At 39.1% G+C, this 18,793-nt stretch overlaps 2 protein-coding genes across 3 annotated transcripts in view; one reads left to right on the forward strand and one right to left on the reverse strand.

The window, feature by feature from the left end:
* LOC143377218 (very long chain fatty acid elongase 6) overlaps nt 1–14,262 on the reverse strand; it is a 52,588-nt gene extending 38,326 nt beyond the window's left edge. The window contains exon 1 of the mRNA XM_076828280.1: nt 14,120–14,262. The gene's annotated coding sequence lies outside the window, so the exon portion shown is untranslated. The remainder of the gene's footprint in view (nt 1–14,119) is intronic.
* An 89-nt stretch (nt 14,263–14,351) lies between these two features.
* LOC143377232 (60S ribosome subunit biogenesis protein NIP7 homolog) lies at nt 14,352–17,504 on the forward strand. Of its 2 annotated transcripts, none has more exons than XM_076828299.1 (4): nt 14,352–14,477; nt 15,898–16,123; nt 17,096–17,236; nt 17,315–17,504. In XM_076828299.1, the coding sequence occupies exons 1-4, from the start codon at nt 14,356–14,358 to the stop codon at nt 17,432–17,434; spliced, it is 609 nt and encodes a 202-aa protein (XP_076684414.1). In that variant the 5' UTR covers nt 14,352–14,355; the 3' UTR covers nt 17,435–17,504. The 2 variants fall into 2 exon arrangements, with proteins under 2 accessions (XP_076684414.1, XP_076684415.1); XM_076828300.1 differs by lacking the exon at nt 14,352–14,477 and adding an exon at nt 15,293–15,646.
* Nucleotides 17,505–18,793: the final 1,289 nt, after the last annotated feature.

Genomic DNA, 18,793 nt, shown 5'->3' on the forward strand with positions numbered 1-18,793 from the left:
TAATTTCGCATATGAATAATTCGAATGTGAATAATTTGAATACGAATAATTTGAATAATTTCGAATACAAATAATTTCTTCGATTATTCGAATACTCCTGATTATTCGAATATTCGAATCTCAGGTACGAATACTTCTTAGATTATTCGAATACTTAGATTATTCGAATACTCGAATCCCAAATTCGAATACTTAGATTATTCAAATATTCGAATACTTAGATTATTCGAATATTCGAATACTTAGATTATTCGAATATCCGAATCTAAAGTTCGAATACTTCTTAGATTATTCAAATATTCGAATCTCAAATTCGAATACTTAGATTATTCGAATACTCGAATCCCAAATTCGAATACTTAGATTATTCGAATATTCGAATCTCAGGTTCGAATACTTCTTAGATTATTCGAATATTCGAATCTCAAATTCGAATACTTAGATTATTCGAATACTCGAATCCCAAATTCGAATACTTAGATTATTCGAATATTCGAATCTCAGGTTCGAATACTTCTTAGATTATTCGAATATTCGAATCTCAAATTCGAATACTTAGATTATTCGAATATTCGAATCCCAAATTCGAATACTTAAATTATTCGAATATTCGAATCTCAAATTCGAATACTTAGATTATTCGAATATTCGTTACAGCGCTAGTAATGCTAGTATAAGGTAGTAAGTAGTTATCATTAATTTCATTGAACTAACCACATAGTGGACATTTTTAGTCTTTTTGATCGAAATTGTCCAAAGTTTCTAGTATATTTCTCTTTTATAATTATTCTGCAGATTTGTACATGAAAGTGTCAGACAATGAAGATGACACATCAGTATCATAAATCTCTGTCACTGTTCTTGACAATATGAGAGAAGGCTATTATCTGTCTGGGTCGTTACAAAGTTTGTAATAGGATGAGAAGATTCAACAGACAGAAGGGAATTGCGGATTGTAGTCTCTACATAGTTTCAATTAATACGCGCAGATATTTTGCGGAAGTGGAATAGACGAAATGAATGAATACATAGTTGATTATGCACATTTCTTATTGTTACGATTACAGGATCGTGACACTAGTGAACTCTGAACAACGTCATGCATACATCTGAAATTGTATATCTAATTAAGTGAAAACAGTGAAATAGTATCCGTGAGTATAGCGATCTCAGGTCCTCTACTGATAGCAAGCAAGGAGCCCCGAAATTATCTAAAGGGGCTTTAAAATTTGGCTTCCTGGGGTCCCCTAGAAGGCCAGTTACTAAGCCTACGAGTACGAGCCTGCACGCACATTACTACAGTGTTGCCAACCCGTTTTCTGCGCGGTATGGTACCCGCAAAGATATAAGGAGGTCGTAAATTAAACACTGGAACAGTGGCGGTCTTTGAGAACCCAGGGCTGTGCGCGGTATTATACTATTGTAGGAATATCAGTAGGAATTGAGTCTCAGGCCACATGCCCTGAGCCTTGAGGCTGGCCCTGACTGGCCCCAGCCCCTTATCTGCCCATAGATCTGTTAATTCGCTGGTTCCGACTCTCAAAACATGTAAACAGACACGCGCTACCACTTTTGCGACCTCCCTATATCTTTGCGGGTACTATATCCTCGGCTCCTGTGTGCCTCTGGGAGCCACAAGCAGCGCTTCGGCTCCTATAAGCTGGCCCGGCCCTGGTCTAGATAGAAGACTATGGCGTGGCTTTGCCCTAAACCATGTTCACGAAATGTTGTAGAAATTTGCGCGAGACAAATGCCAACCATGAGAAGCGGAATACACTCTGCCATGCATTTGTTTCAGAGCGGTCAGAATCGAGTGAGACAGGTGTACACCGAGTTCCCTTGATTCTCAGACACCAACCGCACATCGCGTAGTGTAAAGGGGCCTCCAGACGCTGATACATGTTACAGTGAAACACTGATACATGCATACAGGTTTCATGAAACTTGCACCTTACTCACGCGCCTAGCTGGTGAGCAAGATGCCAGTTCCGCTTCTGATGCAGATACACGGAAACCGATCTACAGACGTAGTAGCATGTATCATGAAACTTGGGAGTCGATGATGTATCAACGTTTCACTGCAATATGTATCAGCGTCTGGAGGCCCCTTAGGAGCCGGCCCTTCCTTCAGGCGCTGCACAAGAGAGATGTAGGAAGCGTATAGTATCGCCATAAGTGGCTGCTTTAACAACTCCCCACGGAAAGAAATCTAATGGCCTAAGATCGGACAAACGTGCATGCCAACGACACTGAATCCTGGTTAGGCGTCCGCGAATCTGGTCTGCTGGACGCATAACCGGGGAAGGTACACGTAGGCAGACTGAGGCAGCCAAAGACCGAGATACGCATGCGCAAAGGGACAAGTGGGGAAGGAGCGGGGGTATAGCAGACCCACTGTTCTGTACACTAGGCGTCAAAACTGGCTTGCGAAGGACGGAAAAAGGGAAAAGCGGATGGTAGTGGGCAACCTAACTCAAGTCACGTGATGTAAGTGAGGTAGGTGATAGGTGTAGAATGGTAGTGGGGGTAATGTGACGTCATAGTATTTCCCTCAAAGGGAATTTCTCCTGGCAACGCCGTTCACATGCATGCTTATTCACTAGCAGCAAAATTGGCAAGAGCAGGATTAATTTTGTGCGACGTAAAGGTGCAGATAGTGTCGGTTTTAGAAAGGTCCAACTGACGCGCCGCGCCTCAGAGTCGCCTCTATAGCAGCATATAAACCAGGCAAGGTGGAGTGAGCATCATTCCTCCCTAGGAAACCACCGTGCAGGCCACAGGGTGGGCGGAAAGCATTGTGGGTTCCGAAAGACCACGTCTTGACTCGATGGGATCACCGTAAGGAATTTTGCTATTGGGTAGGCCATAACGGTCACGAATTATAAAGTTCGCAACCGGGGAAACCTACCCGTAGGGTTGCCAGCAGCAAGCAACGCACTAGGAGAAAAACGGTCACCCATCTTTCCCCAATACGCGCACCACGATGCTTGACTTCGGTGATCGAACGAGAACCGGTGTTCCCATCGCGGCCACTGCCGCTGGCACGTAAAGGTGCAAGTATTGTGCGCGCTTCTGGTCCCGATCGCGATAGCGATCGGACACGCCGTACAACCAAGTCGGTTTTCCGACTCATACCGGCTTCGCGAGAAAAGGTGTTATTCTCTATCTTTCTGGGAATACTGCCAAGGGAAACGGCGTGCGTAGATGGAAGGCACGCGACTTGGAAAAACCCTGCCCTCGCCTTGCGGGTCATCGGACAAGTTGGATCTACCCCTAGGGGGAAGCGGCTCGTTTAGTCCAGCGGGGACCACGAGGAGGTAGAGCCGCCAGCGGATGCTCGATCCCAGCAGGATGGCTTACAGCCGTTTACCTGCACCACCACAGCTCGCATTACTGCTCACTGCCTGCAGAGGTGATCGCAGGTACGTAAAGGTGCAGTTAGACGGCGCGTGGCTCGGCGGGCTTGGGGCGAGACTCGCAGAGTCCCGCGTCGTGGGGTTGATCATGGCTCGCCCCAAGCCCGCCGAGCCACACGCCGTGGGATTGCTCAACTCCGGATCGCTTGGCTCGGCTCGGGCTTCCCGTTCGTTGTCGGTAAATGCGACACGAGTCAAAGAATAGCGAATGCGGCAGGAATCAGCGTACATGTGAATCCAGAAACGAAGTACCAATGACCACATCCAGGTGGCGCGTATGGTTTATTCCCAAAGATGACGCGGTTCAGATCGTCACAGAGCCTTCCTACGTTCAGGAGCCGCATACCATATCCAGTGTACTCGTCGATCAGTGAGTCGAGCAGGCCTCTAAGCTCGTCTGTCCCCACTTCACTCTTCAAGACTTCTATCCCCACTGGCCTACCTACGTACAAGTACACGCGAGTCTGTAGCTGGATCCAAGAGGAGGAAACAGTAAGAGGCGACACTCCGAGCGGCACCTTTGAATTCGCTCGGTGCCTTATCCCTTTAAACTGGCTATATAGGCAGCTGAACATCTCCATCTTATTGTCGCCTCTTGTTTCACCAGGGGCAGGTGGTTCTTCTAACCCCTGTACGGGCGGTTGCGTTCCCGGTGTACCCGCTTCGCATGGAGACTGGCATGTGATTTTATGCAAGGCCGTCCCCGGCCACCAAAGCGTCCCTGGTGGTCCCGGGTGAGTGCATGCACCCCAAACAGAGCAGAAGATAGCCAGGGACTTAGTCTGCTTGCGAATGTATTATATTCTTCGTGACCTGGCATCCTTCTCAGAGAGAAAACTTCCTACAGTGGACGCCGTGGAGTCAAGCGTGGTCCTTCTCTGCTTTTTCCGGCCCGGCCCTGGCGGGGTCGCTAGTTATGTACAGCTAACACCACCTTGCAAGCCAAATGCTCTTATAGGCGGAAGCCTGAGGAAGAGCGCGCCCCTTTTGGGCCAAGCCGGCTATACTAGATGTCGCCTCTTGTTAATCTCTACTCTTTCCGACTACCAAACGGACATTTAAACTGACTGTATCATTTCGTCTCTTTCCAAATTGCTGTCTTCGCCTTAGTGTGCCGCCCTTTGGTACAGCTACTCTTTGGTCGGATAACAGTTTACGTTCACCTGTTTCTCGTATGCTCGGCACACGCATGCTAATGTGAAAGGTGGCTTATTCCTTTCGGGCAGTGAGAAGAAGAGGGAGCTGTGATGGTGGTTTAAACGTAACATAGCATTTGGTCTCTGTCGAATAAGCTCATATCAAGATTCCCTTGTTTCTTACTCCTGAACGATCTATAGCTGATCTGTTTAACTATAGCGATTTTTATATAGCGTCCAGCGACAAAGCTAGCGAATGGGAGCAGCGCACGGATTTCGCTTGACAGGCCGGTGACAAATGAAAGCTACAATGCTGCGCGCCGGATAAACGATTCATTGAAGAAAATTTAACTTTTTATATTATCCGTTGTATCTTCTCGAATGTATTACCCATGACTTCCTGAGAGTTTCCCTTTTAAAATGAGTCATGACGAAACTTTCGCCATGACGAAAAATATAAAAATTTTAATCTTCCAGTGCGAGACGATCGTTTATATTCGTCATCGGTTATGGGATGTTCGTTTCCTGCCGTTTTCCGGCGTAGCGAGCTAACTGGCACCGCGTGAACAAACTTTGTGGGGGGGATGACTCGGGGATTCTAATCCGGGGAGACAAGCGGACATACGTCCGGGGAGTACTGTAGTAGGCTAATGAAATACATGTATTCCAACCGTTATACAGGGTGGGAAGAAAATCGTGGTACAACTGGCCAAGGGACGATTCTTTAAAATGCAAAAATAAGTCAGAAGCGTAGACTCATGAGGAGTAGTTTATCACTTCAGAAACAACTATTTCCATTCATAATATGTTTATAAACAATACTTCTTAAAATGATTACAGAGTTTGAAGACAAGAAACATTGCGGACCATTAGCCAGAGTTTGGGCATTTGTAATTTGACGACTCCGAGGTTGTTTGCAACAATTTCTAACGTAATAAAATAAATAAACTTTATTAAAAAAAAACAGACAAACGTATAAGTTTATTTTATTACGTTAGAAATTGTTGGAAATGTTGTCGCTGTTGCCGCAAAGAAAGTTGTGCTCGTGGAATTAAAAAGCAGACGGGGAAACTGATTAACCTTTCCACTCGCGCGGTCAGATTGATTAATATGTATCTTTCTAAGTGCGCGCTTACTTACCATTATCCTCAAACTTAATTTCCGCATAAAGAATCGCCCCTTGACTTAGGCGAGTTAATAGCGCGGAACGAAGAATAAATACGACGAATCTCATAACCGATTACTCCATCAATCTCCATGCGTCCTGCTGGCTTTATGCAAATCTTTATCGGCGACACGTTGTCACCAATGACCCATATTATTGTACAGGGCGTTTCATAGCGGACGCTCCAACTGAAAGAGCCCCGATTTTATGTGAAAAGAGTAAGTAAAATTTGCATACTTGTCAAGAAGATTAATTTTCAAAACGCATTTGGTAGACGCGGCAGAATTTATCAGGAAGAGGTCAGAAGTGTAAAATAAACAGTTTCGAGTGGTGCTTCGTTTTCAAGAAAATCGATTTTGAAAATCCGTCGAAAAATCCGCTGAAAATTCTGCCTTCAAATTCAGTGCTATAATTGATGAAATATTTATTACAGTTTAATAAGGCAGTGTATTAGTTAAGTTAAGACAAGTTAATTATCATTCTGCAAAGTAGCACTTCTGTCGATCAACACAGTTGCACGTACGCGCTTTCGCAGAGATTCCTGACCCGTCCATTCCGCCTGACCATTGCTGAAGCTTGAACAACATGTAAAGGAAACCAGCGGAAAAAAAAGTGAAGAGAGCAAGACGTTTTCGTGCTTTAAGGGGAGGTTCTGGTCTAGAGCCCCAAAAAATAGGTGATATTTAGGAATTAATTAAAGGAAAACTACTATATATAATTTAATGGGACTTGTTGCATTGTATTAAGGATGTCTTATGTTATAGAAATATATTTTTTGTTTTATAATTAATCAGTGCAAACAGCCCTGGGGAGTCGTTAAAGTTAAGGCGTCAAAAAATTGATCCAAATCGGTGGGACCTGTATCTCTAAAAGTTATTATCCGATTCGACTGAAACCTTTTTTATTTTGAAGATTATTCTTTTTTCTAGGGGGGGGGGGACTAAAAAAAATTACAAAAATTACATTTTTTTTAGAAAATAACGACACTTCACGTTTGAAATCACTTTTCCCTGTATTTTTCGTCCTTTCAACGCCTTTAAAAATTATAAATTTTCAACTTTTTGTAATTTTTTTTAGCCCCCCCCCCCCCCTAGCCAAAAGAATAATCTTCAAAATAAATCAAGTTTCAGTCGAATCGGATAATAACTTTTGAAGATACAGGTCCCACCGTTTTGAGAACACTGTTTCGAGAAAAACGCATTTGAAGTTTTACGTGAGCGCCGAGTAGCCGGTTGTGACCCATGTATTTGCCGCGACTCAAATGCCTACAACTTGGGGAATTTTACGAATTTCAACAAATCCTTTTAAACCCGTATTCCTAAAAGATTGAACATTCGAAAAATGATATAAAAAAAATCGACATTTAGACCAGAACCTCCCCTTAAAGTTTTACGTGAGCGCCGAGTAGCCGGTTGTGACCCATGTATTTGCCGCGACTCAAATGCCTATAACTTCGGGAATTTTACGAATTTCAACAAATCCTTTCAAACCCGTTTTCCTAAAAGGTTGAACATTCGAAAAATGAAATAAAAGAAAAATCGACATTTAGATCAGAACCTCCCCTTAAGGGAAACACCTGGTTTTTAGGACGCTGAAAAAAAGGTGATTGTCGCGATTTTTTTTAACATTTGAAAATTAAGTCGATCTTTCCAAAACTTTAGGGATACTTTAATATATATTTAAATAATATAAAAAAAAATTAATTAAAAAATTTACAGCGCCGAAATTGATTAATCATTGACGCACATCGCCAATGGAATTACGAAATGGCGGGAAAAATGGAGCCTTCAATTTTTGCCCCCCAAAAAGAGAAATCGAAGATTTTCTTAATTTTCACGAACTTACATTGTCGATGAACGAAAAAAAGAAGGAAAAAGTCTAAAATTGGCAAAATTCTGGGACTTTAAAAGAAAAGTTACGGTTTTGTGTAAAAAAAATTAATGTTTTTATGCAAAAATATGGTTTAATTTAATTATTTCATAAATGCTTTTAAGTCATCAATGATGGTTGGTTATCTATTTAATTAGAAATCCCCCGAAAAAGTCGATTGGCAAATATTTTTTTTTGCTATCTTTCTCATTAACTTGAAAAATGTATTGAGAAAATGTGTTTTAAAGTTTATGGTTTCCGGCCGGACGCGTGTATACTGCGCGACGCATAACTGCTGATACTTCGGAAACACTTCGAATTTCACTCGGAAAATTTAAAAATATATTCTCTAAGAGTATTAGGTACTATAGATTAAAGTTAAAAAAAATTATTAAAAATTTCGACCCTCTAAACCAGGATCTCCCCTTCACAGTAAACGTACCGGCACTTTATAAAAAGGTAACTATTAATATATTTAGTTGCAGGAGCTACATTTTAATAAATTTAGTTATTTATATATATATATATATATATATATATATATATATAACTTGTATTTTAATTGATTACGTTAACATTTTTAGTTGGAGGAGCTAAATTTTAGTAAATTTAGTTGCAGGATATATATATATATATAATAATTATTAATCAATAATTAATAATTATTAATTATTAATTCTTATCGTAATTTAAAAAATATATAAAGCAAAACGTGTAGAAGTCCAGTAAATGACTGCATACTTTTAATGAGAATTGTACTTATTAATATTTGCTTAATACGCGCAACTAAAAATATGGGATTTATAAACATATAATAATGTTTAAATTTACAATTGACATTTCACTGGTATGCTGTCAATTACTGGTTGGTTTACCCTACATAATAAATAAAGTTGTGTATGAATTTACCCCCCCCCCCCTCCCAAAATGGAAGCTTCTCAATAGCTAAAGCTTGGCAAGTCTAATACTGATTATGCTAATATTCTACTGAGGCTTACGTAGATAAGAAATATTACAAACGTGTAAAAAATTACCGACCTGCGTACATATTTCAATATATAATACAAATTCTAAATTTGTAATAATCTTAAACATCTACTTCGATTAACACTAACACAAAACCTCTACTTTTATAAAATCCTGATGCCCGTAGTAGATATTTAATCCGGACACTCAATTGTACGAGCAATCCCAAATAAATCAGGAGACGTAATTGGATTAATTATATCGATTTTAATGATAATTATTTCAAAGCCCACAAACCTTACAGTTATTCTTCCCAATATCCCCCCTTAAACGTCTTCCCGATACAATTCTCGGACGTCGATCGGCCCGTTGAATTAATACAAAACAAAGACGCACCGAAGTAGAACATGGGAAATTATATTATGTAAATGTTGCAATCATAATACTCAAGACTGACGCAATAATTGACCTTTAAGTAACACATATTGCTTATTCAATGTGATTGTTAAAATCATACCACGAGCAATGGATTACGTAAATTTAGAACAACAAAAAAAAAAATAACTGATTGTGCACGTGTCAGAGCGGTAGCATCACGCCACACGCCAAAAAGGCATATGGCGGCCGGTTGGCTGCGAGAAATCGATGCGTGCGCAGATCAGCTCATTGTTTGAGCGATGTAACGGATAAGATATACATAGCTCGGTAAAAAGCCAGTCGTTGCTCCTACGAATGACAACTGAGAGCCGGCGAAAACCCTCGGTAACGTTCAGCAGTTGGTAACAAAAAAACAGTCCATTCGAATAATATGCGTCTGCTACGTAAATACGAGTCTGCCAAAACTCTAGTCTCCGACCGAAAATCAGTGAGGCATTGAATCTGACCTTAGAACGATATCGTTCGTTCTTTCCCAGAATTATTTACGTCCTGAAAAAAAACTTGACGCGCGCGCTTTTACATGGGCGCACGTAACGGTAAACCGGACTTTGTACCTTAAAACGTTCCCTACCTAAAGCCTCTGCCACTTCAGAAAAAAAGAATTATTTCATTATGTCAAGTGGCTGCGATTTCAATCGGCTCGCAACGCCACGATTACAATATATTACTCGTAATTAACGTGATAATTCTGCAAGAATCCTCGACGACCAAATTCTATCTTTAGAAGGGAATTTTGAGAATTAAAAAATCGCGTGATTTTTTACGAAGCAGAAAATAAACCTTGGGTAAAGTTGTAGCCACTCTGCGTATGTCGAATTAATTACTGGCCACGGACGTCAAAACACGAGAAGTTGCGTAGAGGTATTCAAATTCGTTTTTTCTCGGGGGACAGATATTTACAAACACGAGACATCCGAATTTTAATTACTGATCGAGTCGAGGGAACCGGGAGACTTTGAGCTTCGAGTGACGTGTTTCACGGCCGTCCTTAAAATTCTGAAATCTTCACGAAGAAAGGCTAGGTGGAAGACGCTTGAGCGACGCGACTCAATGGGCCATGTTTTTTTTTGCGGGTCGGTGTTCGTATGATTTTTAGTAGCCGTTTACCTTGAATATACAAGTCCTGAATTCGAATTCCAACACGCAGCGAACTCTATAATAGCGTGGATGTACGTAGACGCACCTGCGTGTGCATGGACACCAAAGAGATACCACACGACACAACTTTCTCTATGATTAAGTACTGCTTTTATCGCGCACGGAGAACGAGGAAATGAAGAGGAATAATCCAACGAGGAAAACGACAGGCAGGTACGAGAAAAACGATACTTACAATTAGCCAGAAATTCCGCCAATACAATATCTTGCTTGATTGCATACTTTCCTTAACCTGTCGAAACGCGGGCTCGATAAACAAAGTCATCGAAAAGACATACCAGAAAATAGGTACCACTTTTAATTATATATTTAATTGACATGTTTAATTATGTTACATTATTTGTGGGACATTTTGTACCCCGGATTTTATTTTGTAATTGTGTTAAATATATTAAGAAAAAGAAATTCTAAATATTTCTTAATATTTATTTATTATTCCTCATACAATCATTTAGTGCGTTTTATTGAGGAATACTAGTATTAAGCAAAAGAATGATAAAAGTTTATATGGGATACCGAAGGCATTACGTTATTTTGCATTTCACTGGGTCAACTGTAAATCTATTTACTTTAAATAATTCGGCCGATTGGGCTCGTGCAATCTGATTAGATTGCGTTTTTTAGCTAACCTACCCCTTCACTTCAAAATTTTTAATTTTTACACTCACTCGTTTTTTTTGTTTTTTTTTAAGGAGGTTCGGTTTAACACTATAGTTAATGAAGGTAGTGTATGAAAAACGACCTATGTTCCACCAGTTTTCGTGTACCAAAGTATCTAACCGTGCAATTTTTTTTTTTATATTAACTACGAAGAAAAATTGATCTGCAATTGACATTTTTGAAGTGTCAATTCCCTTACCAGAATGTCGATTTTTTCTGAACTTCTGGAGATATTTATAATTTTGTATTTCATGTATTTCAAATGTGTATAGTCTCAGATTAATAAATACTTTTCGAAAGCACAACCGAAATCATACTGTGGAGCTTAAAATAGGGGTAGTAAATATTTTAAGTTTTTATTAAGTATTTGAACGCAGATATCATCCACTCAGAGTTAGGAGCGATGGGACCGCAGTGAATGGAAGGGGAAACACCTACAGGAGTGGTGGTTATGCGTGCACGAACTGCGCCTGCGTCAGTCACGCACACGTTACCACCGCTCCTATAGGCGTTTCCCCCTCCATCACTGCGGGCCCATCGCTCCTAACTCTGCGTCCACTAACAGTCCTGTAAAAATAGCCTGTCACTTTTTGTTAATTTAGCTGTTATTGATACATAAACACAAATTCGTAGGGACCTGATAACATTACTCGCTGCTTTTGCATATATTCTGTTTTACATTACTCTTTAATAATTCAAATTTGTATGGATAGTCATACTGACAACATTAAATAAAGAAAACTAATAAAATAGCAATAAAAATCGTTAATAAATTATTATTACCACAATCGTTACAGAAAACACATATTTGGCAATTGTTTACTGATACTTATATAATACTTAAAAAATTTTATATTTATAAATTTAGACTTTCAGAGATATAACTTATACTTTATTACACATAAACGCGCATGATTGCTTAATATTTATGAAACCCACACGTGCAAATATTACTACTTTAATAACTTTATTATTTTATTGCGAAATTTCAATATTCCAATGTGATATGTTATTGCGTTATTTCGTTACTGTGTTATTTTATCACTCTGTTATGTTTTATAATGTTTGGAGCTAACCAGTTTATTGTTTATGGAATATTTCGTAATTATTAGTACATAATTATCGTATAATTTTTCTCCATCGAATGCTTGCTATTTTATTTGTAATATGTCTTAATTTTGTTAATATTACTGTCCATGTAACATTTGAGTATTAAAAAGTAATATTAAAAACAAAAGTACATATTCAAAAATATTTAAAAAAAAAAGAACAGGTTACGAGGTTTCTTCCGTGATTCTTACGTACAACGCAGCACTGTGGACGATAATTAATCGCAGTTTTTCGTAAAAAGTATAACTACACTAATCGTTATAAAATGTTTTATAATATATATCCACGCCAATGCCTTACAAGTTACAAAAAACAGGCGTAATACACTTAATGTTAATTTGTAGAAAATATTTTTTCCGCTATAGAATTAAGCACCGAATGTATGCCAAGACCGTTTAAACACGTTGACTCGACAGTAGATAGTTAGACATGCAGTTATGCGGTAACGCGGAATCGAAAACTGCGGGTTACAAAGTCGCCTACGAAACAAAACGATGTCTACGATAACACGGACTCGCCGAAGTATGCGGTCTCGAGAAGGAAAATATTATAAATATTAAGACCCGCGACTCGCTTAAAAACCTGTGACAAGAAGAGTAAGGACGATCTTAAAGAACTTGAGAAACTAGAAATCATCAAAAAATGAGGAAACATTCATCGGTTCATTATCGTTAGAGATAATACGAAATGACCTCGAGGCACGTGTAGAAGTACGAAATATTATAGTCAGCAACCCATCGCTTGTTACACAAAAGTTATCGGGTGCATTATCAAGCTGCTTAATAAACAGCGTGGCGTGTGAACTTTGGTAGTTTTGGCCACGGTTAATCGTAACCACGTGCGTTTCTCAAGCATGTATACCTAACTCGTGTTTACGCGAATAAGGAGGGGGGCACCGCCACGCAATGTCGATAAAAACTGTTACACGCACGCGGTAGCTATCCTACGCGATAAACCCCGAGTATTTATCGAAACGTACATAGAAATATTCCTGAAATCGCGATGCAACTATTTTAGACACCGGATAATTTTTTTTACATAAAACCCCATTACCGGTAAACCATTCCGCGCGTTTAATTCTAAATGAAACTATTGTGCCACAATAATGCTTGCGAGTTTCGCGGTAACGCAAACTCATGGAAATTCAGTTACTACTAAATAAAATACTGTTACTGGTTAGTCACGTTAGCGACGTTTCTTCGAAATTAATTTCAATTACTGGATTCCAGTGTCATTTGTATATTGTCGATCGTTTGTTTACTTTATAACGGAATTGGGGTGGGAATATAATTGGACTTGCGCGTATAATTTTCGCGTCTTTAAGCGCGGCAATTTATTGTAAAATATGGCGTCACAGGAGCATTCGCTATTTTCTATCTTTACTTCTTTCGCTTTGTTTTGAAGAGTCTTCACGGACAGTGAACCCGGTTTGTTAGTGTATTCATGGAATTGTGAATTAGGAAGAGCAATTAATAAATGACCGTGGCCATAATAACGGCAACGTGAACGTATCCTTAACAAATGTCACTTGCCCGATTAATTTGGAAAGAAAGAATACATCTAGCACACACAACTAAACAAAACAGAACCATAAGACACTACAACAAAAAAAAAGAATACCATAACGTTTCGTCAAAAACATAAGGTTCACGACAAATATGTAAAAGAGAGCAACAATATACGAGATATAATTAAAACTGTAAATATATAAGTATACCGTAAATAATTCACTGTAGGGATGAACCGATGCATTTTAAAGCTAATAAAATTTAATCCACTTTAAGGCATGACAGAGAACACATACGAAAAAGAGTAAGCGTCTAATTGAAGGGAAGGTACGAGATAAAAAAAACATCAGATAAAATGATATCAAGTGCATAAAGTACTATGTCATTATTGTAAGGAATGTTAACAAGGTACGAACGGAAGGTTCGCACAGAAGCATGACACACGGTGATTGAAAAGAGAATTAAAATTTAAGCATGCAGACAGTTCTTGTGTTACGCGGTTAGTACATACGAATCGGCGGGTTCAAACTTTCACGGGCGGTTTCGATTCGCGGAGAGTAAAATGAGGAACGAACGGTTCCCCTGTCATCCCGTGTCGGAAAAGTGACAGAAATTTTACACTAATGTGAAATGTTCGACAACAGGGGGCTGCGATAGTTGCAGAAAGGATGAAAATCATGACGATATACATACCTGAAGGAGGGCCGAGGATGTGGTGATTGAGAACAAGTCGATGGAGGAAGAAGGCACAAGGTGGATCACACAGGATCGTTGTTTTACTTCGTTTGTGCACACGGAAAGACAGAGACTCGCACTAATAAGCGGGCAGTCGCGGCTGCCTGCTTTAAGTGGGCATATTCGTTGAACACGGTGGAACAAGGCTGACTCTCAGTGGGAATGGTTTTCACGCACGCCGCCGGCCCAGCAAGATGCAAATGGTAGAACACCGCAAGGCGCCATCTTTAGTCGGCCTAATACGCACGCGCCCACCATGGCGCCATCGTACGGCTCATCTTGCAACTAAACCTAGTGGAAATACTACCAGCCCATGGTGATTATGACGTGATTTTACTAGGGCAGATATCCCTATTGGGAAATACTGTGAGAGCGCCATCTACTTCAGTAGGCTCTGTAATCGGGTCAATCGCGTTACAGACTGGTGTCACGCAAGTATTGAAATAGTGCAATAATGTTTTTGTCATTAAATAGTCTGTTAAATTTTACAAAATCGATCATCAAATAGTTGAAATTCCCAATACTGCCCTATTACATGTGACAGCTAAACCGATTGTACGGTTTTAATTTTTGCCACCAGGTCGCGTAGCGGCAATAAGAAAATCCCAATTAGTGTGCTTTTATATTTAAATAAGCCCCTAGATAGCACACAGACGTCTAGAGACGTCCAAAAGACGTCCTGAAGCCGTCCAGGCCTAAAACGGACATACAATTGACGTCTTTAAGACGTCTGTGCTATGTGGGTAGTGATCTCATTTCAATGATAATAAAAACGATGAATCATAAATGGGCGCGATCCACTTACGCCCAAATCGCCCGCAACACCTCGGAATATTTATGAACATAAATAAAAGTAAACAATACTTTATAACTGGTCACGCATTATCGAAATCGATCGTAGACGATTAAAAATCGGTCGCTATGCGGAATGAAAAGTACGGGCTTTGCCAATCCCATTCCACTATACTTTTCGCCCGCGACGCTCATAACTCTAACAGCTCATAAGCAAGTGGAACGGAAAATTTTCGGTCGTCGTGGGCGCGGTCGATTTGGGCGTAAGTGGAACGCATCCCAGATGAATTTGAAACTTCGCGCCTCTGGAGTTTACGCTACACGCCGCCAGGTTTGCCATGTTCACGAAACATTGTAGAAAATTATTACAAGTTCCAAGTTTCCCATCATAGATAAATAATAGTACCTTAACCTCTTTCAATAAATTCTGTAATTAAAGACTTTAAAGCTTAACGTATTAGTGATTAAAATTTACTGAAAAGTTCGCGAATAAGAGGAATAAATTATTGCATTATAACATTTTAAATAAATTTAGTGTTAATATATTCTGATCACATATTATATCTAGATTCCATGTGTGTTTCCATCACTCTGTATACAAAAGCTTGTTTATAATTTGAACACACAATACGGCAGAATGAAACGTTTAACTGAAGAAAAAACCAAGCTTGTCCTAGAAAAATTAGCCAAGTAGTAAGTGTCTCGTAGTTTTTACTTCGTATAAGGACGGAAATGTAAACTTTTTTATGTTAACTAGTAGCCATTAGAATAAAGGTTATAATTATGATAATAATATTAATAAAAATTGTAGATGACCTGTCATAAAGAACAAATTTATTCCACAATTTCTGCGTATTCTTTTGTACATTTTTCGATTATTCTCGTCTTTCTTGCAAAATACATATAGTAATTATTATGCATCGTGTATAAAACATATTTTTCAGCATCGGTAACAATGTAAAAGTATTAATCGATCGTCCAGATGGTATTTATTGCTTTCGTGAAATGAAAGGCAGAGTATATTACGTTTCTGAAAAGATCTTGCCTCTGGCAAGTATGGTAAATCCAGATCGGCTAGTGAGTTTTGGAACGTGCATTGGAAAATTTACAAAATCAGGAAAATTCAGACTACACATTACTGCGTTATATCATCTGGCCCCATATGCACAGGTAAGTACTTTATTTTCTCTTAACTTATTTAATTTATTTACACTCTTTATTTTATTATTTTTGAAAGAGTAATAAAACACTTTTTTAAAACCCCATCAGTATAATGTTTTTTAAATACTTCATGAAATACAGTAGTATCTTATCATGCTTAATACCCTTAAAATTTTAGTGGTAAAAAATTTACTTTTGTTTCATCGATTAAAAGGTTAATTTGAAAATTCGGATAACCCAGAAAGGAATAATCCGAAAGGGACCGGTGGCCGATCGAGATGAGGTTAGGGGAGAGGGTTGGGGAGGGGGTGTGGACCCTAAATCGAAAATTATAGCTTCGGGTATTTATTAGTTTCCGAAATATTAATACAAAATTGTTCAATTTTTTTTGGAAAATATTTTTGGACGTTGGTGCAGGCCCCCCTGCCCGGGAACCCTCCCGTCCTGCCATTTTTTATTTTTAAAATTTTGTAACCGTCATTTTTATCATCGCCAAACACATCGGTTCGCCACCATGCTTTACGCGCCCGCGGTCGGGCGCGCGCCCCCTGCGCTAACCTAGCCCCAACCAATATTAATACCCGGAACAAGTTGGAAAGTGGAATTCGTTGGGTCGGCATAAGTCAACAGAAATATTGTTAAGAGGGGGGCCGTAGTAAACTGATTAAAAAAATCGGTAAGGTCTACCCTTTTATGCACAATTACCCCTTTATCTTTTGAACGCATTAATTGTCGAAGCTAAAATTTTATGTTTGCGGTGTTTCCACTCCGGTCACCGGTCCCTTTCGGAAGTACAGCCGAAAATTCTGTACTGATCAAAATTTAAAAATTTACTAGTTTGTGTAAATTGAAGAAAAAACAATCGAGATAATGTAAAATAAGTAAAATCGTACTATCTTACATAAACATTATGCACATTTGTTAAATTTATAATTACAATGTTCTCGAAACTTTCGCAAATATTTAGATTTTCTTTTTCAGCATAAAATCTGGCTCAAACCCTCCGCTGAACAACAATTCTTATATGGACACCACGTTTCCAAAGCTGGCTTAAGTCGAATTACTGAAAACATATCTCAATATCAAGGAGTGGTTGTTTTCTCCACGAATGACATACCATTGGTGAGTGAAATGTCAGGTGTACACATCAATGCCTTTGTAGTGCTTTTGCACTAAATGAAATAATTGCAATTATTTCAGGGTTTTGGTGTCACAGCAAAAAGTACAATGGACTGCAAATATGCAGATCCAACGGCAATAATATGTTTCCACCAAGCTGACATAGGAGAATATATTCGTTCAGAAGATTCTTTAATGTAATAATCATGTAAATTGTATTTTTATAATGTTCAGTTATTAATACGTTAAATAAAAAATGGTATGTTATAAATTTTCATTTTAAAATTTACTACCTTTCGAGGGGGACATCTTGTAATGGTCACAAATCTTAAATAGGTGGATGTGCCTTCGAGATTTCAAGGTGACCATTGTTTTTTTAAATGCAACGGTGTGTTTTTATTCAGATGGACGTCATAATATCAGAGGTAGTGGGTTCTTCCCGATAAACTTGATTTTTTATGACACCCAAGTAGAAAAATTCTACAGAAAAATCTTATTAAGGCCGACGCGCATTTTGGCGAAGCGAATCGACCTAATTAATAATAAATAATTATACGTCGCTGCGCTTTGGTCTAGTGTGCGCTAGTGATCCGCTAGGGAGTGATCGGATTAACGTGTATCGTTGCTGATTGGTTGCCGCGATTTTGGAGCAAAAGCGGAAGTAGACAGAGAAAGAAACTATAAAAAAAAGAAAGAGGCAGAAATACTGGTAGAAGGAGACAGATATACTGATAGAAAGAGACAGAAATACTGATACAGACAAAAATTTTGATAGAGACAGATATGTTTATTTCCGGTTTTGCTCCAAGATGGCTGCGGTTATACTGATCACTCCCTAGAGGATCACTAGTGTGCGCGGATCCGTAAAGGTGCGACTCCACCAGCGTTCGCGAACTGTTCGCTGGTGAGGACCCACCTTAAGAATCAATTGTTTATAAACTTTCTTCTTCGCATCGCCGCGCTTCGCCAAAATGCACGACAGTCTTTATTTCTCCAATACATGAAGAGAATTATGTTAGAGAACGTCCCTCATATTAGGCAAGGACATTCCAGTGACGAGGGAAGATGCCGAACCCGGAAATTCAAAAAATTCTGAAACTTTATGAATATATAGGGGATTTCCTCTTGATTACAGCGCAATTTTTTTGCTACCCAAATTCACTCTAAGGGGGTGAAATTAATCCCTTACATTCCGGCTATTTTCCGATTTTGTGTTATAACTCGCGAACTGTAAGTCCTAATTCAAAAAAGTAACTTTTGTCTTAAAACTTCTTTTCTATTTCATGCAGATTGCGAGTTACAGAATAAAATCGAAAAATAGCCGAATTTTCAGGAGTTAATTTCATCCCCTTAGAGTGAATTTAAGCAGCAAAAAAATGCGTTGTAATCAGGAGGAAATCCCCTACATATTCACAAATTTCAGAATTTTTTAAATTTTCGGGTTTGCGATCTTCCCTCGTGAGAGTCCTCTCTGACGATGTAGCACAGTGTTTATCTGTCCGTGGCCCTGAAGGGCCGATTAATTTTGCATGAGGTGTAGTAAAAGGGGTAGTTTCATAC

The sequence above is a fragment of the Andrena cerasifolii genome, chromosome 15 (genome assembly GCF_050908995.1).
Source record: "Andrena cerasifolii isolate SP2316 chromosome 15, iyAndCera1_principal, whole genome shotgun sequence".
Taxonomy (NCBI): Eukaryota; Metazoa; Arthropoda; class Insecta; order Hymenoptera; family Andrenidae; genus Andrena; species Andrena cerasifolii.

Coding starts and splice junctions, on each gene's coding strand:
- LOC143377232 (XM_076828299.1), top strand. CDS start 14,356: ATGCAAATGGTAGAACACCGCAAGGCGCCATCTTTAGTCGGCCTAATA. Junction 14,478..15,897: donor GGAAATACTACCAGCCCATG/GTGATTATGACG, acceptor CATATTTTTCAG/CATCGGTAACAATGTAAAAG. Junction 17,237..17,314: donor CCACGAATGACATACCATTG/GTGAGTGAAATG, acceptor CAATTATTTCAG/GGTTTTGGTGTCACAGCAAA.